The following is a 24,682-nucleotide window of genomic DNA, read 5'->3' as shown; positions in this document are numbered from 1 at the left end:
CAATCTGACCCCTGGTCACTTCTTGGGTGAGTGGGAGTGTTCCACAGCATTACTCAGCTCAAATCTCCATCTTCAAGTATAAATTTAAAGCATTAGAGAGAGAAAGAGAAAGAGAGAAAGAGAGAGAGAGAAAGGGAAAGGGAAAGAGGGGAGAGAGAGCATTTGCTCTGAGAGATTTTCTGCAGTCCTGGGGAGAAAGACTCAAATGCTGAGCATGTAATCCGGGCAGGACTCAGAAGAAAAAACACATGAATTGAAATGTTGCTGTCCAACCTAGGGCTCATTTTCATGTCTCACTTTGGCATAATTGTCTTTTAAGTAGAACTACCGTATTGTTTCCTGGTAACAGCTTTTAAGACTTTTGTTTCTTTTTCTTGCAGACTGCTTCATGAAACAGACTTTGGTGAAGAGATGGGATAAAGCTGTACCATTTCCAGCTACCTCCTGATAATCCCTCCTCTGCCTCCCTGGTCCCTAGGCCAAAACATCGACCACCCCATCCCCTCACCATCCCCCTACCCTGCATAAACCCCACTCTTAGCTCTGCAAGTCCCTTCTACTGTCCCTGTCCCGCCAGGCCCAGGAAGGGGGGCACCTAGAGAGCAGGACAGATGTGGGGACGTGATCTAGGTACTCAGGTAGAACCTGAACTACAGTTTTATCCCACAGAAACTGGATTTTTAAAGGATTCTAAGTTCTTTAATATCAAAATTACAGGGCAGCTACACTGAGGATTCCATAAGCTTCTATGCATTGAGCCAGGGCCCTAACTAACATCACATCACTATTTCTAAGGAAAAATGAAATTCTTGTTTCAAATACCTGATCTCAAATGAACTTTTACAACTACTTGTTATGAGGGGATTATGTCACATAGACCCACACACTCAGGGACAGCTCCTGTTTCTATCCATCAGGCTGTCCACCTGACTGTCTATCCATTCACACTTCCTCTTTATTAAGGAATAGCATAATTGCCAAAGAAATGTGAAAACAAAAAGCTAAGAATGAAAAAATAAAATTAAACATTTTATATTTATTGAGTTCAAAGCAATGGTTCTGCTGTAAATTCATCTTCACTGAGTTAAACAAAAAGAATCACTATTAAAATTGATCTTGTTTTTATAGAGGTGGCATGATATAAGACATACTACATGAGTTGTGTAGTTGCTAGCTGTGATCTCAGGCCAAACTACTTTTCCAGGCCTTGGTTTTCTTATCTATGATTCTATTAACTCTCTAGAATTAATTTTTTTATCTGAGATTTACAAATGTCCAGCAATAAATCTGGCATACAATGGTTATTTCCCATCCTTTCTGCCTTGTAACCTCTTAACTTCTTTTTGAGTTCCCTGTTTCACTTCAATAAAAATATTTCAAAATCACATCTAAGTTTCAGAAGCCTTGACTTAAATGTTTCTCCACATTTGGGTACCCTATTCACCCATCTGATTTCAGTTAATGTCCAAAATGGACTAATATGGATAGATGACTTATAAATTAAATAGGTTCAAAGAGCTTACTTAGTTTGACAACTGTAATCATTTATTTGAACTGACTCACCTGTGCCTGTGCCCACAAAATATTTGATTTTCATGAGACTTCGTGGATTTCAGTTTTTTCTTTCCTTTTTCCTGAAGAGGGATTTAGACTCTTGTAACAGCCTCAACTAAGGTTCTTTCTGTGACAATAGTTAGTAAAGTTAGGTTATACTTGAATGAGTCAAGGAATGACCTCAAAGGAGGACAAATCAGATTTTATTTAAGTAGGTTCGTCAAGTGGTCTTTCCTTTTTACTATCAGGCCCATTGCACCACAGCAGCAGAGGCAGGGGTAGGAGCAGCATCCTGCGACCAGAGGAAGATGCATATGAGCAGCGGGGAGGAGCCGAGGTCCCCATGGTCCTGTAGCCTCAGGGGAGCAGGAGTCCACTTTGTAGCCTGGTGTGTCCAGGACTCTGCCCCTCCTGACACTCTCTCACTGGTCCCCAATTCCTGGTGTCTGTCCTTCTGGCTGTCAGAGTTGGGGAATCTGCCTGTCAGTTGGAATTTGACACCCTTGCTCCTTATTCTATGGTGTCATAATCCTTGATTTTTTTCAGGCAACTCTGTGTCCACTGGAGATCAGGTCCCGCCTGCCAAGCTTGAACTCAGGGTGAAAAACATACTCCCTGTCTAAGGAAGTCTGAAGGCCTAGGAGATTCAGTATGATTTATAGCCCCCTACAATCACACGGAGAAGTCCACATTCTAAAATGTTACTGACTTTAGTTTAAAGTAAGACCAGAAGGCTTTCTTTATTTTGAAGTGAAATTTGGGTTTTCTTTTCTCCTGTCTTATAAAAGATGTTTCTATCGTAGGGCTACCATGTAGCCAAAGCTCAGAGATGTCCAGGCATCCTGCATTTACCGAGTGTGTGTGTATTCAAGGTTCATTCAGGTGGCTTAATAAGAAGCCAAAATATCTGGTCCTACATTCACCTTCAGGGTGCTGATTTTAATTTTGTGGTGCAGAAATAAGGCCAAATAAATAGGCAAAATGTACACCTAAGAATAGCTTTAACTTACTAATCCACTACATCTTCAACAGCAGTTTCAGATAAAAATGGTCCAAAGGACAAAGTGCATAATTAATGATGAGAAAAATGATTCCTGCAAGTCCCATAATAAAAAGTTCTCCCTGCGATAATCATTTGCCCAGAGTTTTATTCATGCAACAGTGTCGGTTACTTCTTGCTTCGGTCTCCTTCATTCCAGTACTGTTCAGTCTGCATTTCTGTGAGCCGGGAAACTGTGCGCTGAAATGCAAAGATTTCCTCTTCTCCAGTAAACATTGAGAGTCCTTCCGCTGAGTCCTGGATACCAAAACACAAAACAAAACAACAATCCAGCACCAATTAAAACCACTGACCTAAAATTTAAAACACTAAACATAGGCTTAAAAAAAATGGAGGGAGGTTACTTGTTTAGATTATAAAATATTCTATAAATTTTTTTCACATACAATCTCTTAAATTAGACTAGAGAATCAACTAATCTAAACCAATAATCAATAAACAGAACAAATTACCAAGGAGAAAACAATAGGGAAAACATTCGAAGAAAAATTAAAGCTGAAACAACACTCCAAAATCCAAATAAGAACATTTTTGCTCAGATGAAGTCCCCTACAAACCTAAAGGAAGGACATTCCAGAGAGAAAAGGAATTCTTTCTCAGAAAGTGCATGCCAGAAACAAGTAATGGCAAAACCCAGCAGTTCTGGCAAGTGAGGAAGAGGCTGACCCTCCCTGAAGCTTAACAGACAGGGCCACGTTCCCGAGGGGCGGCCTGAGGACAAACCTTTGAAGAGCCTTTTCCAAACTGAGTGACTGACTGCGAGCCTGGAGATCGTGTTTGGGAGCTTACTTTGGGAAGGCCAGAGCTGCTTGTGGTCTTGAGCTGCTGGGACACTTGATCCTCCCATCAAGGGTCAAGTCGGGGAGCTCTCTGTGAGGTCAGTAAACAGCCTGGCACTGGTGATTCCAACATGGGCTTGTGGCCAGTAGGTGGGTGTTGAATTTTTGTCTCTTTCCTTAGGGGTTTGCTGTTACACTCTTTCAGGGAGAGGTTCTGGACTCCAAAGTCCAAGTTACTGATCCACTGTAAAACTGCATGACCCCATAGTCACGTGCACTGATTTCCTCATAATGTTATTAGTCCCAAATGCTAGGCTTACTTTGCCCTTTATCTGAACCCTGATCCTAGGAAGAACAATTTAAGAGTCGATGATTTAAACGATTTTAGAAACTGAGATGATGTAGCCCCTCAAGGGTATTCTTCTAAATTGTCAAAGATATTATTTGGATATAATTATTGCTCTTAGAGAAATGGGATTATAAGCAGCTATTTATTTCTACATGTAGATTTAAATAATCATATTTTGATAGCTCACTTCTAAAAGAATTATTGGCTTCATTTCCCCAAACTCCCAAGAATACATTATTTACGTCAGTTCAGTAAGAAACTGTTTCCTCATTCCAAATGGCCTTTCACCTCTCTGCGGTTGAAAGAATGAGGCTCCCCTCATTCTGGGGGTGTTTATATAATTATGACTAATATTTCAATTGTCTACAGTTGAGAACTATAATCCGGTAACATTCATCCAGAAGAAGGAAAAAAAGTCACTTTGTGGCCTGGGGTGAATCACCAGGCCCTTATGCTTCAGAGTTGGACCAGCATTGGCTGATTCCCTACAGGGTGTCCCCAGAGCCTGGCACCCACAGTTGCTCCATAAATGCTTACAGAATAGGGGTTAGGAGGTGAATTGTGGATTTCTTTTTAAGCCAAGGGCCTGGCCAGGCACTTCATGGTCCTAGGAGAGACAGTCCACGTGCTCGGACACTGTGTGGTGCAAACTACAAATCCAGCAGAAGGGAAGCAGGAGACCCAGAGGTCTCACAGTGTAGCAGGAGGAGCCGGAACTAGACAAAGGCACCCTGGCATCCAGCTCTGACCTGCTTTCAGTCAGCACGGTGACCGTGGGCCCATAAGTCCACCTCCCTGGACTTTGTCTTTATCACATGCAAAAATGATCATGAAGATTTCTTCCCCTCTAGGGCAGTAATTCTCCACATTTAGTGATACTGAGAATAGGACTGCTACACTGGCTTTAGAAGAAAGCAGCAAATCCGTGGTTAAATATATACTATAGTCCTTCAAAACGTAGCCATGTATCAAACCAAAAACAATTAAGCTGTTTTATAATAAAAAAGATTATGTTAATATCGCCTACCTGGCTCAGCCCCAAATCATCCATCAGTATTCTGCTTTGCTCCAACTCACTGTCATGATGTTGATGCAAAAATAAGCTTGATATAGGAGTCAATGCAGAGCAAATTACGCGCACCTGAAAGGGGGGAAAACGAGTAAACGGTGTTACTCCTTCCCTTTCACAAGTTGAAGGTAACAACAAATTTCTCACAAAATAAAAACCTGTTTGTCATAACAGGGAGCTTGGATTTTTGCTTTTAAAATGTCTGTATGTGTTCTAAAAATTTGAGTCTCTTTAAAGTGATACTTTTTTTAATGGTTCTAAATACATGCAGCAAAATTGATACTCGGTGAAAATACACTTTTATGAACTCACAGAATGGGTATTTACAAAAGAACAATTCCTTGAACTCCTCTCTTTCAATCTAAGTAACAGTAATAACTATTTCTATTTTTACATATTTTCTCCGAGTTCTATCTCTATTTTGGGAAAAAATATTTAAAGCTTCAATTTATGACGTATTTTTCTTATTTCATTAATCTGTTTTTCTAATTAGAGATTTAAGCTAATTATCCTAAAGTTATCCTAAAGTTACTCTAAAATCTCATTAATCTCCATGTTTAAAAGTCCACACACACAAAAATGCTAAGCAAAATGTGGCTGTCAAAGTTTCAAAACTGGCAGGACACATCTACGCTGTTTCTTCATCACTAATAATAAAAATCTTGTGTAATAAGTGAATACAGCATTTCTTTAAAGTGGATTTCAATATTTGGGAAACTCTCTTTTCTACTTCTGGAATATCTCTGAAACATAAATAGGCCACATAACCCATATTCAGATAGCCTGGGATCACAGATGTTTCCAAATGTATTTTTTAAACAAAGTATTTTTTTAAAAAAAACCTTTTGATCATGTCCATATTTTTTCTAATAGTTTGAGTCTCTTTAAAGTGATATTTTTAAACTGCAAAGTACTTTCCAAATATTTCCACACAGCTTGTATCATCCTGTGAAGTAGGGAACAAAAGGTTTTATTGGCCTTTGGGCCTGGAGAGGTCTCAACTCATGAGGCCAGCTCAAAACTTCCAGTTCTAAGTCCAGTGGTTTTTCCATTACATCTGAGGTTGACATTTTTACCTGACTGACTGGAGCCCATCTCAGTGTGCATCAGAGTTGCTCACCAGATGCACTGTTACCACTTTGCTGCATAGGTGACTGCTAAGTTCAGTGCATCGCTACTCCAATTACACCCTGAGTTTCCAGAACATACATTTATATCAGCATGCTTCCAGTTAGTCTTCAAAAAGTCTAAGCTTTACATTAATACTTCTTGGTTACGTAAGTGTTTGAGTGAGTGTGCATATGTGATCATATATCAGAAACAGTTTTTGTATCTTTATAAATTTTATGTCCACTAGTTTAGATACAAAAAATACTCTTCTTGATATTTTAAGGAGTCTTGAATTTGTTTTCAGGATTCACAACTATCCTTTTAAAATCATTATTCAAGTAAATATGCCAATACTATAAAATAATGTATTGATGTTTGGGACTATTCTTTCCAGATCCAAGTGGCTTTCTACCCGCTCTTATAAATTCTTTTAATCACAAATGACACTTTTTTCATTACTTAGATGGGAATGCCCTTATTTCACAAATTTCCATGAATACATTCTAGAATGATGTCTATTTAATGCTCCCAATTTCTGAAATAAGATAATTTAAACTATGTTTAAAAAAGAATTTGTGTGATTTAGTTAAAGCAAATGTTAGGAGAATGGTTCTGGTATTGAATCATATTGCTAGATAAATCTTTTTTCCTTCTAATTAAGAAGTAGTGGGACGTAGAAATTGGGGGAGGGGGTGGGACTGAGGGATGGGGAACATAAGCTTTCTTTAAGGTATTTCTAGCTGAAAGATTAAAGAAAATAGTTTATCAATCCTCCACTCTAAGAACCACCTCCCAGTGCCCCTCTACCACTTTCTTCTTGAAGCATTACCCTCTAAAAACAGAGTGTTATCTCCAGGAGATTTATTCTGGACCCCACGTGATAATTTCAAAGCAGAGTCTCTGGATGAGTGACCCAGAAGGAGACAAGTGATAGGACTTGAACCTCGAGCTCTAGTGTTCTCAGCTTCCTGCCTCTCCCGATGCTCTGCTCACACCCCTATTGGCCCCCTGAAAGCAGGTGGCAGAGTCTGCTGGCTGCTCTTTGTGCTCAGGCCCATCACAAAGCCTTTGCTGCAAACTTCCCACTCTGCTGACCCCTTTTCACCCTGATGGAGTTGGGCCATCACATCTCAGTGTTTATGAGAAGCACTTGAGGAGCTGGTGAACCAGCAAGCTCCAGGCCACATCCCTGGTCCTCATTTGCTGGTGGGGGTGGAGTGAGCTCTGGAATCCAGATCTTAAGTAGCTATGATGATTCTGGTACAGCTGGTCCTCAGCAGCACTTCCTACCTCCACCCTCCTCACCTGCACAAAGATCCACTCCCCCTGGACTCTCACAGCACCAACTCCCCTCTCTTTCCAAGAAAACATCCCCCAGTGCTGACTTTACTCTCAGTCTGTACACATTTGATTTGTGTTTCTTCAACACTAGACTGCCAGCTCCATGAGGGCAGGCACCGTGTCTGGCTTTCTTTGTCATTGAATCAGCACTGTGCTTTGCATGATAAAGGTTGTGGAATAAATGAATAAAGGAAACGTTAAAAATCTCACCTCTCCCTCCCAGCACATTCTGGTGCTTTCTCCTCCCCTCAAAGTCCCTTCAATTTTAGAATCACTGCTCTATCTATTTCTGTGCAAGGAACAGGGAAGAAAAATGATATCTAACAGTAAAATAATATTTAAATTAATTCTAGTTTGAAGGTGTTTATACTTTACTGTATATACTATTAATAGTGGCTCATCTTCACTGAAAGCTTACTGTATGCCACAAGATGTTCTAAGTACTTCACACACTTATTTAATCCTCACAACATGTTATGAGGTAACTGCTATTATTACTCACTTTTTCTACAGAAGGCAATTCAAGTTCAAGAGGTTAGGCTGGTCTTCAAGGTCAACAGCCTGGTACCAGGGCCCACTCCTCAACCACTAGGCTACTGATGAAGGGAAAATGGCTCTGCAATTCATGCTAAAATACATGAAATTTTTTTTAAAAAAGGGACAATGATAGTTACTGGAGTTTCTGGGTCAAAGGGAGAAAAACTGCAATACTAGGAGGGCTGGCCCTTTGGTCATTCATTCATTTTTCTCATTATTTTACGAGTCTAATAATTTATTCATGCAACAAGTATTTATTGAATGCTCAGTCTAGGTAAGGCACTGTGTTGCACATCCTCACAGACAGCACATGATACGTCTAACTGAATGATGGAATCGCTAACATGGCAGTGCCTTATGACGGGACTTTTACTATTCTACTACTGCTATTACTGCTACCACCAGTAGTCCAGCTTGTGCTGAGTGTTGTTGTAAGTGGTTTACACGGATTAGTCTCTTTTGTCCTCACAACAATTCTATGAAGCAAATACTACTATTATCTCCAATTTGCAGATGAGGAAACAGAGGCACAGAAAAGTGAAGTGAGTAGCAGACCAGGATTCCAGCCCAGGCAACCTCACTTCACAGTCCAAAATGTTTAGTTTTGAGAAAATGTACTACATCCTTACCTTGAAATCATAAAAGTTATCAATGAGAGTTATGAATCTCCGGGCTTGAGTCCTCTTCGCCAGGGTAAACTGTGGAATGTTTCGTAAAAATACTGTATCAAAATTCTTTGACAGTTCCAAATAGTCACTGGCTCCAAGTGGCTATAATGAAAGTAAAATAAAGAGTCAGAAATTAAAATAAGCCAATTCTGGTAGAAAACATCTCTTCTTCTTGTCATGCTGTGATCTAGGCGGTAGTTTGGGAGTAACTTGACCAAATGGGGCAGTGTTTTCAGAGTGGGCCGAGGCCAGTGTACACTGTGTTGTAATAGTGATGTACAAAGAAGGTAAGAGAGAAGAACTTGGCAGGAAGGGAAAGAGTATTCTAGCGACTTCAGCTGGTATCCTGTAGGCCCCTGTCCTAAATCTCATCTTCACTGTCTCTATTTATATGACATAACTTTAAACATGTCCTAACAAAGCCTTCCTATGACTCAAATGCAAACTGTCACTACTGTTAAATGGAGCTATCTTATAATGGTATGCTGAATATTATGTCACTATTTTGAAATAAAGACTATGTTTCAGTAAGAAAAGCATCAGAAAATGTTTTTCATTTAATTTGGGGTACCCAAGTACAATGCAGCAAAGACTGCTAACAGCTGCGGGAAACATCAGAGGGTCTTCATGACCAGAAGCAGACTGAGACCTCAGGCATAACTGCACAGCACTCTACTTCTTGATATGAGAAGGCAGCATTCAGGGCCCAAGAAATCGCTCACAAAGGTGCCACCTACAGATGTAGAGCACTTGTTCCTGAAACATGAATTTAACTCATGAAAATTATGACAACAATATGCAAACACACTTTTTAGGGGTTAGGAACACTCACTCCCAGGAGAGTCACCTCTGCTCGTCTGAAGTTGTGCGTGGATGACTGTACCTGTGAGCAGTGGAGAGAAGAGTGTGTCTGGCCCCGTCAGGGTGCAGAGGAGACTGGAGACTAGGAAGGCCAGGAGCTACTCTGAGGTCCCTCTGAAAGCCACAGCAGATCCCCGTGACACGGATGGCTGAGCCTCCTCAGCTTCTGGCAGAATCTATCTATACCCCTCTCTGTTCAAAAATGTTCCCCTCACTTAGGGAATCATCTGCATTAAAGCTTCTGCTTTCAGAAATGTAGATATGGCTACGTTCCTGGGGGAATTAAGGAACTATGAGGAGAGGGAGAATCATTCTCACCTTAGAGTCCATCCATTTAAATCCACCACTACCCTAATGACCAGCTGAGATCAGTTACACAGAAAACTCACAGAGGTGTGGGCAGTAAGAGTGAATTAGGGCGAAAAGCTCTGGAGAGGTGGTTCCCTCAAAAGACAGCAGTTTTAAGGATGCAGCAACTACGAGCCTAGGGCAGAGGGACACCACACCAGAGAGAGAGCACTGATGCCTTCGGAAATCTGCTGAGAGATGCCCTTTCTCCTTTCTCCTCTCTCCTCTCACCAACCAGATAACACATGGGGCCAGAGGAGATGACCTTGCCTTTCCCATTTCCCTTCCCTGGCTGGAACGCCTTTACCTCCAGACCCAGTGCCTGACCTTAGCGAAGGCTCCCTGCTCACCTCAGCCACACAGGGACTCGAATGTGCGTGTGGTTTATTTTGGTCTAACCTTGACTCTGTCGAGCCTGATGTGGACCAGTAGGCTGTATTAACAGAGTAGATTGGAACAAAGACTCTAGAATGCTTGGGTTTGAGTCCTCAGTCTGTAACTTATTAACAGTGTGTCTCCGGCAAGTTACATAATCTTTCTGTTCCTGAGTCTTCCCATCTGTAAAATGGAAATTGATTTGGATCTCACAGGACTGTGAGGATTACAAAAATAATACACATAAAGCATTCAGCACAGTGTCTGGCACATACATTACCATTCATCCCATTTTGGCTGTTTTTTATTCTTATCTGGAGCTCAACTGATGAGTTGAAGGTGTAGAGAAGTGTCATTCTCAATAGGATCGTTTCTACCACTGACTACATCCAAAACCCTAAATCAGCCTTTGTGCATTTGCCTGAGCTCAGAGTCATAGTAGGGACCAGATAAGATGGTGGAATCCCCATGTAATGAAAACAGTTCCAGAAAGAAGGAGGGGGAAGGTAAGATACAGCGTTGTCCTGTAAAAAGGATAACTCATACAATAAGATACTCATGCTCTGAGGGTGACACACTATTTTTTTGAGATCAGTTAGAATTTAGTGTCTTATCTTTGGTAAATCAGAAAGTATATGTAAAAAAATGTAAAACCTCATCTTAGGTATGTAGTTATGTATAATTAAGCTCACTCTTTAACTACATGCCCAAGGAAAATCATTATCAGAAGTACACTGAAGTGCCTAGGGCAGCTGAAAATCAGAATTTTGCCCACTCAGCTATTTTTACAAATTATACACCTTTGTCAGTAGGCTCTGCATTTGCCATTATACTGGCAAATATCCCTTTCCTTCATATCCCAAAGACAATTATGTGCTCATTCATGTAAAGAAAATTAAGCTTAATACAGTTATTTATCTCTTTTAAGAATAATAGTTATTGGGGGAAGCTATTGTTTAATGGGTATAGAATTTCAGTTTGGGGATATGAAAAGTTCTAGAGATGGATAATTGTGATGGTTGCACAACATATGAGTATACTTAATGCCACTGAACTGTACACTTAAAAAATTATTAAAGTGGTAAATTTTATGTTGTGTATTACTTTACTACAATAAAAAATAGTCATTAAATAAAAGAGAGCTTAATAGTTGCCAAATAAATCACAATTTAGGCCATGGAGAAACAGTAGTATTTCTTTTCTCTTTAAAAATGTGAGAAAGAAGAATGAAATGTATTAAAGAAGGAAGTCTTTTCCTAAGAGAGTTCAGCTTCAAAAAGATTAAGATTAATTTAAAATATAAAATTAAGAAAATAGATATTTAAAGAGTGTGTTTTCTAATCCTGGCTTCTATGGTGATCTAAGAAGTGACACTCAGTAAACTTTCAGGATTGAATTTGGTGAGAGATGAGGGTTTCTTATTAACCAGAAACACTATTTTTCATTAATTAAATAAGTTACATAGTTGTGAGCAAAAATACCGTAAAGGCTTTGGAATTATGGTCTGTCATGTCTGGTCATGTGACCTTGAGCAAGTGTTCCTGAACTTCCATTTCCTTATCCATAAAAGGGGGATCATAACAAAACCTGTCTCATAGGTTTGTCCCAAGGGTTCAATGTATTGACTGCATGTAAAATCTTACAGTAGTGGCAGTTATATAGTAAGTGGTCAATAAATGTCAGTTACTAATTCACAGAGTTCATGTGAGAAGTAAATGAAATGATTTATGTATGTTATGCTGTTTGGCACACAATAAACACTTTATAAAGAGTAGCTATTTTATTAACTATCAATAACCTTCTCCTCAGCTCACAAAGTCAGGCAGCCTAAACAAGGTGAACAGATCAAAAATTTCAACAGTCTGGCCTGCCTCTGGTTAGCTAAACCACTCCCTCTGTTCCTTCCAGCTGTCTCTGGTCCACCAAAATACCTGCCCTCCTGGCACCCTAGCCCTCCATAAAATCATATGCAGATGACAAAGATAGTGTCTGCCTCAGGCCCTCTCCGTCCCACATGTCTTGTGATAACACATGAGCACCCATGTGGGGGAAAGCCCTAGGCCCACATAATGAACAGCTCCTAACCCAGTACATGCCACACAGAAAGTACTTAATATTTATTGAATGAATTAGTGAGTGAATGTGTGAATAAAACAACACAGCCTGGGGAGCAGTCTTACTCTTATATTCATTTGTTTCCAAAGTAATTGAAACACCAACTCAAAAATCCTACTCCTTCCTAGTTGCCCAAATCCTCACTCCCAAGGCAAGTCTTTATTGTATACCCTGGAATATATATGTAGGAAAAGTCTAGGAAAGATACAGACTATACTGTTAACACTGGTTATCTTCAGATAGTGGAATAAAAGATTAATTTTGTTTCATTGTTATACTTTTTGGATTTTCCCCTCAGTGAACTTGTTTTGTTTTTGAAAAGCAAAAACAACATTTTCTTAGAGATTATCTTTATAATGGGCATCTTATCACTTATGATTCATCTGTGTGAGATCATATCAGTTTTGTCATGGATATTTCTATGTTTTTCCCTAACTTTCCTTAATCTATAGAAGTAATAATTTTTCAGGGACATATAAAAAAAAATCATAAACTGAATGTGTTTTTCTCCTTTAAAGTTTGACAAATAGAAAAATGATTTGATATTTGGGGTGAAATCTGACTTCGGTTGTATAGCTACTTTCAGCTAACAGTTCTTTACCCCAGGGCAACAAGAGGGAGGGAGAGGATGGGATAAATGGCAGCAGTCCCAAATAGTTCACATTCAGCCTTCACGGCCGAGCACCAGAGTCCCTAGATCAAAGGCCTAGAAATGTCAAAATCCACATCACAGCCCAGGGTGATATGCTCCTAATCATATCATGTCTTAATTTGAGCAATTTTTCTCCTGGCGTGTTGTCACTGTTTCTTTTTCCCATAACTGTCAGACAATATCCAGTCCATCTGTATGTCCATATGATGTGTATTCTACCTCTGCTCCATCCTCTCTATCTCCCTCTCTTTCCTCTTTCTGGTACTCTAAGTGAACTAAGTTAAACTCCATTGTCTCCATTTCTTTTATCCTTTCTTTTGTATTTTCCTTTTTCCACTTCTTCTTGATTCATTTTGGATAGTTTCCTCTGACCTATATTCTAGTCCACTATGTTGCTCCTTAGCTGTGTTCTATCTGCTCTCAAACTTATCTACTGAGTTCTTAATTTTGGTTATTATACTTTACAGTTATAGAAATTCTAGACTAGGAGCCAAGATGGTGGAGTAGAAGGATGCTCGTAGCTCACCCTCTCCCACAAATACACCAAAACTCACATCTACGGACCCACCCAGCCAACCATAGCATCTGCTGACTCCGACAGAACACTGCCCTCTTCAAAACACAAAGACACCACAAATCTGGTAGGAGAAAAGGAAAAAAGAAAGAAGGAAAAGCAAAACAGTGCAGGACCAGTCCCACGGGGAGGGAGTGGCAAAGGAGGAATAGCGCTCATTCGCTGACTTTCCCCTCTCCAACGGAGAGGCCAATGGGATGGAAGGGGAGCCTCCAAGGCCGAGATCTGTACGGAGCACCCCTTGACCAATAGAACTAAGTTAAACGGGCACAAAGGGTCCCCATGACACCCAGCCCGAGACGCGAACTGGCAGCTGGGACCGGAACAGGCTGCCCGAGCCCAGTGGAGGTCTGGGGAAGCTGCACTGAGGCAACCCTGGGGGACTGCAGGGTGCTGCATGCCGTGGCTGGGAGGAGATACAGAGCAGAACAGCCTGGGTCCCCCATAAGTTACAAAAAAAAAAAAAAGCAAAGAAACACTGCTGGTGTGCCCTGGGGGTAAGGGCACCATAGCCTTTGTCTCCTCAGACCTGTGGTGCCATTACTGGCACTTTTCGGGAGAAGAGAGGCGGGGCGCAGCCACAACCGCCATATCCTCCTGTGCGCAGTGCCTAGGCTGGGGTGGGGCCGAGACCTGAATCCACACATGGGGGCTCTGCAACCTCCTAGGCAGGACTGAGATTTGTTTACAGCCCAAGGCAGATAGGATTTTTCTGCCCTGGTACCTCAGAGAATTTGTGCCGCCAAGACAAACAAGGAGCTGAGTTTTGGTACAGAGCAGGGGCAGGACTGTTCCATGGTCTTCCCCAAGCATGCCTATGGAGTGCCGACCCAAGGTGGAGAGGGCAGCTGCACAGAGCAAGGGAGCAATTGATGCCAGGAGAGGGCGGATGGCCACCCACCTTCCTGGCAGAAGTGCGGCACCTGACCAAAGTAATGGGAGGGGGCGCAATCCACCTACCTGCCTCACCCAAGAGCAGCATCTGACTGTGGCATCGGGAGGGGAAGTGACCTGCCTGCCCACCGGGTAAGAGCTCAGCACCTGACCCAGTGCTAGGACGGGACACGATTTGCCCACCTACCTCACCCAAGTGCAGCATCTGATTGCGGCATCAGGATAGGGAGTGACCTGCCAACCCACCATGTAAGACTGTAGCATCTGACCCAGTATTGGGAGGGGGTGCGATCTGCTTGCCGACAGGCACTGGGAGCAGCACAGAGGAGGGCACCAACAGAGGGCCTCTGGAAAATGCAAGCTGAGTTTCCGAAACAGGGCGAAGACAGAAAGACCTCTCGATAAAATCATCAAAAGTGCACAGTCTCCACGAGAACACATCTCTTTTTTTTTTTATCAGTTCTATTTTCTGTTACCTTTTTAATCTTTACTTTTTAAACAATTGTATATGTCTACAGTTTTAATCCCTTTTAAGTTTTTCTTTTAAAATCTTTTCATTATTATTATTTTTAAAAATCCACATCATTTCATTTTTATTTCTCTTGGTTTTGATCTCCTGTTATTGATTATACACAGGTTTCAAATACAGTTTTTTGATTTTTTTTTCCTTTTTTTAAAGGTTTTTAAAAGATGTCTTAACTCAATTGCTATTCTGCTTCAACTTGCTCTTCTATTATTGATTATACACTGTTTTCAAACCTTTTTTTCTCCCTTCTTTTAAAATTCTCTCTCTTTTTTTCAAGTTTTATTCCTGCATAGGCTTTAGATAGACAAATAAATAAACTCCTTAAGGACCACAATAGATAACTGATACTATATAAGCCACAGTGCCAGAGAGATATGAGCAATATGAAGAAGCAGAGGAACAACTCCCAATTAAAAGATCAAGAGATATCCCCTGAAAGCACGATCAATGAAATAGACAATGATGGCCTACTAGATCAAGATTTCAAAAAAGGAGTGATCAAAGGACTGAAGGAACTAAAAGAAATAGTGTTTAGAGATATAAAATACATCAAAAATGAAATTGAAGCTATAAAGAAGAGCCAAGTAGAATTAGGAAACTAATTTGCTGAGATGAGAGCTGACCTAAAGGCTGTACAAAGCAGGCTAGATAATGCAGAGGAACGAATAAGTGACCTAGAAGACAGGACAACAGAAAGCACCCAATCAGAACAGCTGAGAGAAAAACAAATTAAAAAAAATGAAAACAATATACGGGACCTATGGGATAATATAAAGTATGCCAATCTTCGCATAATAGTAGTTCCAGAAGGGGAAGAAAGAACAAAGGGGATTGAAAAGGTATTTGAAGAAATCATGACTGAAAACTTCCCAAACCTAAAGAAGGAATCAGATACCCAAGTACAGGAGGCTCAGAGGGTCCCAAACAGGAAGAACCCAAACAGACCCACACCAAGACACAACATAACCAAGATGGCCAGAGTCAAGGATAAAGAAATGATCCTAAAGGCAACAAGAGAAAAACAAAGAGCGAGTTACAAGGGAACCCCCATAAGGCTCTCAGCTGATTTCTCTACACAAACACTACAGGCCAGAAGGGAGTGGCAAGATATATTCAAAGTCCTGAATGAAAAAAAAGATGCAGCCTAGGATACTCTATCCCGCAAGGCTATCCTTTAGAATAGAAGGAGAGATAAAGAACTTCACAGACAAGGAAAAACTAAAAGAGTTTAAAACACTAAACCCATGCTAAAAGAAATATTGACAGGTCTACTCTAAACAGAAAAGAAGCAGGATGCTACAAAAATGAGAAACTCATAACTGGAAAGGAGATAACTGCCATGACTTACAAAAAGAATAAACACAAAATTGTAAAAGAAGACATCTAAATCATTAAGAGCGGCAGAGGGAAGCAAGGAAAGCCACTGTGGAAAACAGAGTGGAGATTCCTCAAAAGACTAGGAATAGACTTACCATAGGACCCAGGAATCCCACTCCTGGGCATATATCCAGAAGGAACCCTACTTCAAAATGACACCTGCACCCCAATGTTCATAGCAGCACTATTTACAATAGCCAAGACATGGAAACAGCCTAAATGTCCATCAACAGATGACTGGATAAAGAAGTGGTGGTATATTTATACGATGGAATACTATTCAGCCACAAACCCCGACAACATAACGCCATTTGCAGCAACATGGATGTTCCTGGAGAATGTCATTCTAAGTGAAGCAAGCCAGAAAGAGACAGAAAAATACCATATCAGATCGCTCATATGTGGAATCAAAAAAATAAATAAATAAATAAATACAAAACAGAAACAGACTCATAGACATAGAATACAAACTTGTGGTTGCCAAGGGGGCGAGGGGTAAGAAGGGACAGAATGGGATTTCAAAATCTGTAGATACTGACAGGCATGTGTAGAATAGATAAACAAGATTATACTGTATAGCACAGGGAAATATATACAAAATCTTGTGGTAGTTAACAACGAATTAAAAAAGTGACAATGAATATATGTATGTTCATGTATAACTGAAAAACTGCTTTATACTGGAATTTGACACACATTGTAAAATGACTATAACTCAATTAAAAAATATTAAAAAAAAGAAAAAGAAATTCTACTGGTTCTTTTTCAAAGCTGATATATCTCTTTTTATAGTTTCTAGATCCCTACACTTAAACTTCCAAGCTTAGCTTCCTTTCTGAATCTCTTTGAATATGTAACATTCCTTGTTTAAACTATGAATTCATAATTCCAATATATGGAGTGTTAATTTTATTGTCTTGTCTCCTCAGATGTTTGGTTATCTTTGTGTATTAGATTTTATTTTTGAAAAAAATATTTGGAGAAAAAATTTCAAGTACAAGGCTTAAAGTATTCTGAGCTACTTGGCTCACACACAGTTTGCCTAAGTCCGAGAGAGAGCTGCTTTACTTTGGGCTCATACTTATTCTTAGAGTGCAGTCCTTCAGGGCTCTATCCAAAGTGGGGAACAGTTTACTAAGACCCCATTCTTGGCTGGCCCTAGTCTCTGCCTTTTTGTCCCACTAACCCAGTAAGGCTGCCAAAGCAAGCTCAATTCAGCTCGGCTCATTTTTTAAGAAGAAAATTTCTACTGCTCACCAATATCTGTTTTCCTCCTTTTTCAGGGCACACAGCTAGATTATATTCCCCAGCCTCTCTTGCATTTAGGTGTGGCCATGTGATCAAGTTCAGGCCAGTGGAATGCAACAGAAACATTGCTTCTAGATCTGGTCCATAAAAACCTCCCACACCGACTCCTCACTTCCTTTTCTCAACTGCTGGCTGAAGAGAGAGGGCTCTGAGGACTTAAAGGAGGGTGAAGGAACAACAGGGGTAAAACCTGGATCCATGAGGGACCACATGGAGCAGAGTTTCCTGACTGCACTGGATTGTGATATGAGTAAGAAATGCAGGTTTATTTGTTAAGCCTTTAAGATTTGGGGGTTGTTTGTTTCAGCAGTTAGCCTGTCCTAATAGTTAATTCATCCAGCTTCTTCCGTTGTCCTAACTACAAGTTTGGTGCAAATTACTGACAAAGAGTCCACCATTATTGGAAGTGGAAGACTTTCTAATACTTCTTGTGTGAACCAAGATTCTTATTCATATAAGATGGTAACTATCAAAAATTTCTCTTCAAATTTTCCTCAAATTATCATTAAAATTTTTAAAATCAGGAACTGCATTTAGCCATTTCTAGCATCAAATCTGATTCTTAAAAGTTATATTTGTGGAGGTAATTTTTCACATTACAAATTTGGAAAGATTTTATTTGAAAGTTTTGTTCAAATTCAGTATTTGATATATTTAAAACATCTTTGTAAATTTATTTTTCTTCTCATGATTATATAATATACAAAAATATACTAAATATTTTCACCAAACCACATATAGATACTGCCAAATCATCTTATGTAGCCCAGCATGCCACACAATTGTTATCCTTTTTGATGTGTGACATCCTGATCGCTATGACTGATAAACTGATACTAATGTTGCCACAGGGCTACTCATTCTCTCTCTTTCCCAAGCATTCAGTATTTAAAGGTGTTTGGGGCATTCAAATGCATTAACTATCAAACTCTCTAGAAAATTAGATACTTTTAAACCCATTTAAAATTTTTTTTGGAGAAATGAAGAATGCTTTTGTGGGGCAGTCTGATTACAGCTATGGCTCTGACTGTTCTTTGCCTCTTGTCCACACCCTTTGGATTGTGACTTTCCAGCTCTTGGATTAAGACATGGAATCTATCTGCACAACTCTGCAATCTGGGCTGGGCTTGTAATTTACCACAGCCAATAGAATGTGGCAAAAGTGACAAATTTCCAAGTCTAAGCTGAGAAAGCACCCTAGGCCACCTACATCTAGCTGGCCCCCAAACGGACAAGAGAGTGCAACCAAGATCAGCAAGGCTGACCGCAGATGCGTGAGTGAGTCCAGAATAGAACTAAACAACTTCCTAGCTGACTTCCCAGCTTCCTAGCCAAACAGAGAGCAATAGTCAATGCTTATTTTTTTTAAGTCACTGAATTGGGGGGTGGGGTGATTTGCTGAAACATTTCACTTGTTACAGAGAGATTCAAAGTCATTACAAGTCTAGCACATGTAGAAAAATATGATCTAGCTTTTACAGCAAAAGATTGATTTTACATAATTGATAAGTATATATAAACATATAAGTATCATTTATTTTATGTTCATTTATTTTTGTAATCAATTTTGGAATTTTTATGGTACAGTATAAAATTTATTTTCAAAAATAAAACTTAGGATTTACTGTATACAAGAACTAGAAGAAAAAAAAAAGCCAGAAAATTATGTGGCATCATTATAGAATGCAAGACGACATGGACCCAAATGAATAAAAACAGAGAGAAAGCAAGTTGACATAAGAAAGGAATTAGGGGAGACTAGGACTGACTGAACTAAAACTCAAATTGTAAGAACATTCCAGCAGAAAAATAAAGACACAATTTGAATAGACAATTCCTGGAACCAAAAACATAAACAGTATAATAGGCTAATAAACAAACAGAAAATATAGTCAAGCTCAGTATTAACCAAAGAAAGACAAAATAAGAATGATATATCACTTTTCATACAGCAATTTTGCAAAGAAAAGTAAATTACACTATTTAATGCTAGAAAGCATGTAATAAGACATCCACTGCTGCTGGAAAAATAAGTCAGTTTTATTCCAGAAAAAAACTACTGGATTGTATTAAGAGCCCAAAAGAAGTCACAAATTTGACCCAATCATTCTGTTTCTAGAAATCAATCTATAGGAAAAAAAATCAGAAATTCAACCAAAGGCTATACATGAGAATTACTTATGACCATGTCAACCAAAAAGCAATTTTAAAGTATGACAAATAGAGGAATGGCTTGATACGGCACACTGATATAATAGAATAGTAAGTTGCTAACAAATAATGGTGTTTATGAAAAATATTTTATGATATGGAAACACACAAAAGCTAAGTGAAAACATAATGCAAAATTAAAATTGTATTAAAGCATCTGTTTTGCTCAAAATATCTGTGTAGAACAAAGGCTAAGAAAACACTGAAAATATTAACAATTGTTAACTCTAAATGGTCTGAGTCAGACTTAGAAGTATTTTTATTATCTTTATTTTTAAGATTTTTTCCTGTATTTTCCAAAGGTGAGAGACAAAATATATTATGACAAAAAAAGGGTAAAAACAAAATTCTGTTGTTGTAAAACAATGTTTGAGATATTTACTGATTCCAAAGTGTACACTTTGTTTTTGTTTTTCAGCTATTTAGTCCCCGCATCTTCCCTTAAAATAATGAAGAGTGAATGTGTAAAATATTCAATATAAATGCATATACTCACAAATCTTGAGGACTCACAAATCTATTCAGATTTGCAGCTGCAACTCTCACTTACTCCACTATAGAAGACTGGTAGTCCCAGAATTGTCAATACAGCTGACCCTTGAAAAATACAGTTTGAACTGTGTACATCCACTTACATGCAGATTTTTTGGTAGTAAATACTGCAATGCTACACAATTGGTTGAATCTGAGGAACCTCAGATGTGGAGGAACCGAGTATACAGAGGGCCAACTATAAATTATATATGTATCTTCAACTGCGTGGAGGACAGTGCCCCTAATCCCGCACTGTTCAAGGATCAACTACTATTTATTCACCTCAGTGTCCCTAGCGCCTTGCACAGACCAGGGAACAAGGTCTTGCATAATACAGAATTGGTGAATAAATGTCACTGTTGTTGTCACTAAGTCTTATTCAAAATCAATTATATTTACTGAATGCTTAATAAATACAAGGCGTTACTAAATCCTACAAGGACTTTGTAGGAGAGAAGACACTCTTTTGACTTCACTAACGTACCACTAAATTTCATGCACATGATGCCTATGGCAGTTGCAAATATTTATAGTTACGTTCTGCATTCATTGATCTGCCTATGTAAGTGAACCATAGCAATAAGACACTGTTTGAAATCATAATTAGTATTATAAATTCATGCATTGTATCCTATGAATAACTAAAGCATATGATTATTTTTGAGCACTAAATGGCACTTCAGTTAGTAGCATCCTTGAGTATGTTATTCTAGCTCAAAATTCAAGTAGTATTACCAAAAGCAGATTCATCTTATGACAGATAATGATGACAAGCTCCATCTTTCTACCTGAGCAATTAAAAAGTTTAATAGTCTTTGATGTGGCTGGTTATCTCAATAATTTCCTAAACAGGAACAATTAAAATCCACTTATTCGATGGTTTATGCATTCTCCACTATTGTTTCAAACTCTGTTTCTGTGGAAACCTGATGAAAACTTAAAGAACTTTAAATCTATAATGAGTTTGCAAAGAGCATTTGTTTTCCTTAATTACCAAGAATATACAGCTGGATTATATGTAGCACAGTTTCTCTAACAAACTTTTAGGAATAGAGAGCTTGCCTGCTGTCTTCTTTCTCCTGTATGAGAAATGGCACCGCTGTCTGCTTGGGTTTGACCCTGGTGCCAGGAGTGAAGATTTTCTCAATGTCACACCAATGTGAAATGCTCGAGCGTTACCAACAGGCTGCCTTCTGCCCTACAATGAGTGAGTGGTTGATCCACTTCAGTGACAGGAATGAGCTGTCAGCTTGAGTTTCTTTTTTTCTCTGCCTGGCTAATGCTTGTCTGCTGCCATTATTTCAGCTCAAGTAGGACGATTATTATTTTAAGCGCTGTCTAGATTATACTGTCCTAAGGCTTACTCTTTATCTGTATAGACTCCTCTTTATAAATTCCTTGTAGTAATATCCTGATAGCTCCTCATTAAACAAGTTGTTTTGTTTACACAGAAATGATAATATCTCATAGCTTAAAGAGAAGTACCTTTTAATAAGCAAAAAAAAAATGCTTGAATGAAGTTCAGATGAATGTGTTCTTTTCAAAACAAGCTAAAAAACATCAAAAGAACGGATGTTAAAACAACTATGTGCACCAAGCTAATAAAGATAATAATTAGAAAAACAGAGCACTGAAATGTGTATTATTTGTAGAGTAAATAATTTCCCAAGGCTGATCATATGGCACCTTAATATGAGAAATCTCATTAATGGGAAGACCACAGCATCCAGCCAGGAAACATCTCACCACTCCAAAAAAAACTACCAACTTACGCATTTTACTTTAGAAGATGTTCTTTCTGTGTTGAGTAAAAGCTTTACTACTTGACTTATATAGTCTTGATGGTAGGAGGCTAGTTCCACCTAGATCTGCCAGATCTTTGCTAAACTCTCTAACTCCTCTATGGCCAAATAATAATGGTTAATATAGTACTCTTTTTGTGGGGGGATGGTGTCATATTTTTATTTTAACAGAGTTTGTAGAAACAATGACTCAAAATCAAAAAAATCAAGTTGGCAAACTAGAGGCTATTGCACCCTTTCCCCACCCTGACTTGACTAGTTTTGTGTATCTCCAAATTCTGGAGATATCTAATTCCGGAGATTCTGGAACTGACAACTTTCTCAAAACACAAACCACATCATATCAGATCTACTGAGTGTCTAACTATGTGAAAAACACTGTGCCAGGTTTATTCCTAGGAATATTTCCAGTTCATTTGGGAACCCCCTAACAACTAGAATAAAAACATTTGACTGACAGCCTGCAGCATACAAAACCAAAAAGAAAAATATGGAGATAGGTTAAAAACACAACATTAGAAGAATATAAAGAAGTAGGAAATCATTATCATTGGCATCATCATTGTTATTAAGTACCACCGAATGTAAGCATCAATACCACTCCAAGGCAATACATTAAAACTGCAAAACAATCTCCAAGAGATGGTAAGAATTATTGGAATGGATTACACTAACCATAACCTGGGGTTGAGTAAATGAGACAATGATTTGTTAAGCAATTAGCTGGTCTCTGACCAGGATGGAGCTTCCAATTGTTTAATAGACATCTAAAATTTGAGGGGCATCAAGAGTTGACCCTTTAGGAAATGAGATAGATGGGGTTTGACCATGCCAATATTAACAACAGTGAATGAGTTAGTGTAGCTTAGAACCCTCTACACAGAAAGACCCTAAATACTTCTGGAATTAGAACATCCTGCCTAGATACTTTATTCAGTTTAAGTTTTCAATTTAACTATAGCATAAGGGATAGTCAGAAATCTAGAGCCTACGAAAACAGGACTGCTTCTTTGGTTTTTAAGTCTAAAGGAAATGAGCCTTCACAGCCTCCTTCACAGACCCTGGCTAACCATGTCCTCCCTTGCCATGAGGTTATTCAGCCTGACTAGACTCTTGCTAGTTCTCAAGGTATCTAAAGTTTCTGAATTAAGCTAAAGAGAGGTTTATACTTTAGATTTTATAAGAAGCCATGGGGACACTTTGAATTACTAGGTTTTGTTTCTAATGACTCCCACAATTTGTCCAGTTTCAAGCCAATTCTAACCAGATTCTGGAAAAACGGGAACAAGTGATCCAAACAATTCATTACACTGAGTATTTAGCCTAATGAGAGAACCCATATTCTCCATGTCTAGAAACACAGATAGCATGACATTTTTCAAAAACATGCCATATACGAATGTATGTGTATATATAAGTATTTCATTAGTTAGTTTCTTTAAGGAGTTTTTGGTTGGAAGGTATTTAGTCTAATGTGGTCCTCTACTGTTAAGTAACCATGTGTAATTAATCCTTTAAAATCACAAAGAATGAGAAAATTTTATTTTAGCTATAAACAGCTAGTTCTTTGCAATTATTAACCTAGATATTAGCAATCCAGCAGACATTGAAAAAAACACTGGCAGGGGAAGAAAAATAGTCCAACAGTTGCTAGAATTATTTCACAAAGTCATTTATTAAAATAATGTATAACATCCTCCTAATTTCCCACTGGAAAAGGGGGAAATATTCTTAGCTGGTTCAAAACAAATGGAAATTTAAATATTATTACTAATGCCCCAAACATTATGATATTTGATTGTACAGACTACAGAAGGTAATAAATGTATATGACCAAGGCTGAGATGTTTGCACCCTTTTCACTTTCTATTTTTTAATATAATTATTTTAGTAAGAATAAATACAATAATGATGAAGTCATTAGTAACAATATGATTCTACCAAAATTACTGAAATCAGTAACTGATAGAAGACTAGCACTTGATCACTAATATAACTAAGCCATCCTGAGCATCCCCTCAGTAGAGGGCAGTATTTGCTACATTTCTGTAAGAGGAAAGGCAGTGTTACAAATTTGGCTGGCTTTGAGATCTACCCAGAAGAAATTTGAAAGACTAGCCCCATGTAGTACAAGATAAAGCTCTACACCCTTTGCTACTGGTCCTACATGTGCATATGAAATGAAAGGTCAACCAATGCTAACTTTTCCTTTGGATTTCAGAGCCAAGAGGCATGAAAAGTGCCATTTAGGACACTAAAAAGTGAAGTGAGAGAAGCCTTTAGAATAGCAAAGAAATTATTTTAAATTTGAGAATGATGACTTCTGAACAAGTCTTACAAATGCAGAAATTCTGTTAGATTTGTTTTGCTTTTCTCTGTGAGTATTCATTGGGAAGAAACTGAACCTTCTTTCAGGTGGATATTTGAAAAGCCCAAGCAGAGTTGGAGAAGAAGTGGATATTAGAGTTATTATTCTTCCTCACATTCTTCTGCTGTCCAAATCATAAAAATACTAGGTGGAAAATGCTAAATTCATATTCTAATGATATTAAAAAGTGAATCAGAGCAAGGATGAATGCCTCTCTGTTCTGCTGGATACACAAAGGGCCAAGCCTTTCAAACTGATTAAGACCAACAG

At 38.8% G+C, this 24,682-nt stretch overlaps 1 protein-coding gene across 3 annotated transcripts in view; it reads right to left on the bottom strand.

Moving 5' to 3' along the window:
* Positions 1–1,741: 1,741 nt before the first annotated feature.
* Positions 1,742–24,682, bottom strand: part of AFG1L (AFG1 like ATPase) — a 185,859-nt gene continuing 162,918 nt past the window's right edge. For 2 of the 3 annotated variants that reach the window (XM_006205633.4, XM_015240421.3), the window contains exons 11-13: positions 8,429–8,569; positions 4,770–4,883; positions 1,742–2,851 (exon numbers count right to left, since the gene is read on the bottom strand). In XM_006205633.4, coding sequence (XP_006205695.1) covers positions 2,723–2,851; positions 4,770–4,883; positions 8,429–8,569 — 384 coding nt within the window. In that variant the 3' untranslated portion in view covers positions 1,742–2,722. Of the gene's footprint in view, positions 2,852–4,769; positions 4,884–7,764; positions 7,891–8,428; positions 8,570–24,682 lie in introns of those variants that run through there. The other variant, XR_012074903.1, reaches the window with a different exon arrangement.

Source organism: Vicugna pacos, chromosome 8 (assembly GCF_048564905.1).
Source record: "Vicugna pacos chromosome 8, VicPac4, whole genome shotgun sequence".
Lineage (NCBI taxonomy): Eukaryota > Metazoa > Chordata > Mammalia > Artiodactyla > Camelidae > Vicugna > Vicugna pacos.
This window is presented reverse-complemented; position numbering and strand designations above follow the sequence as displayed.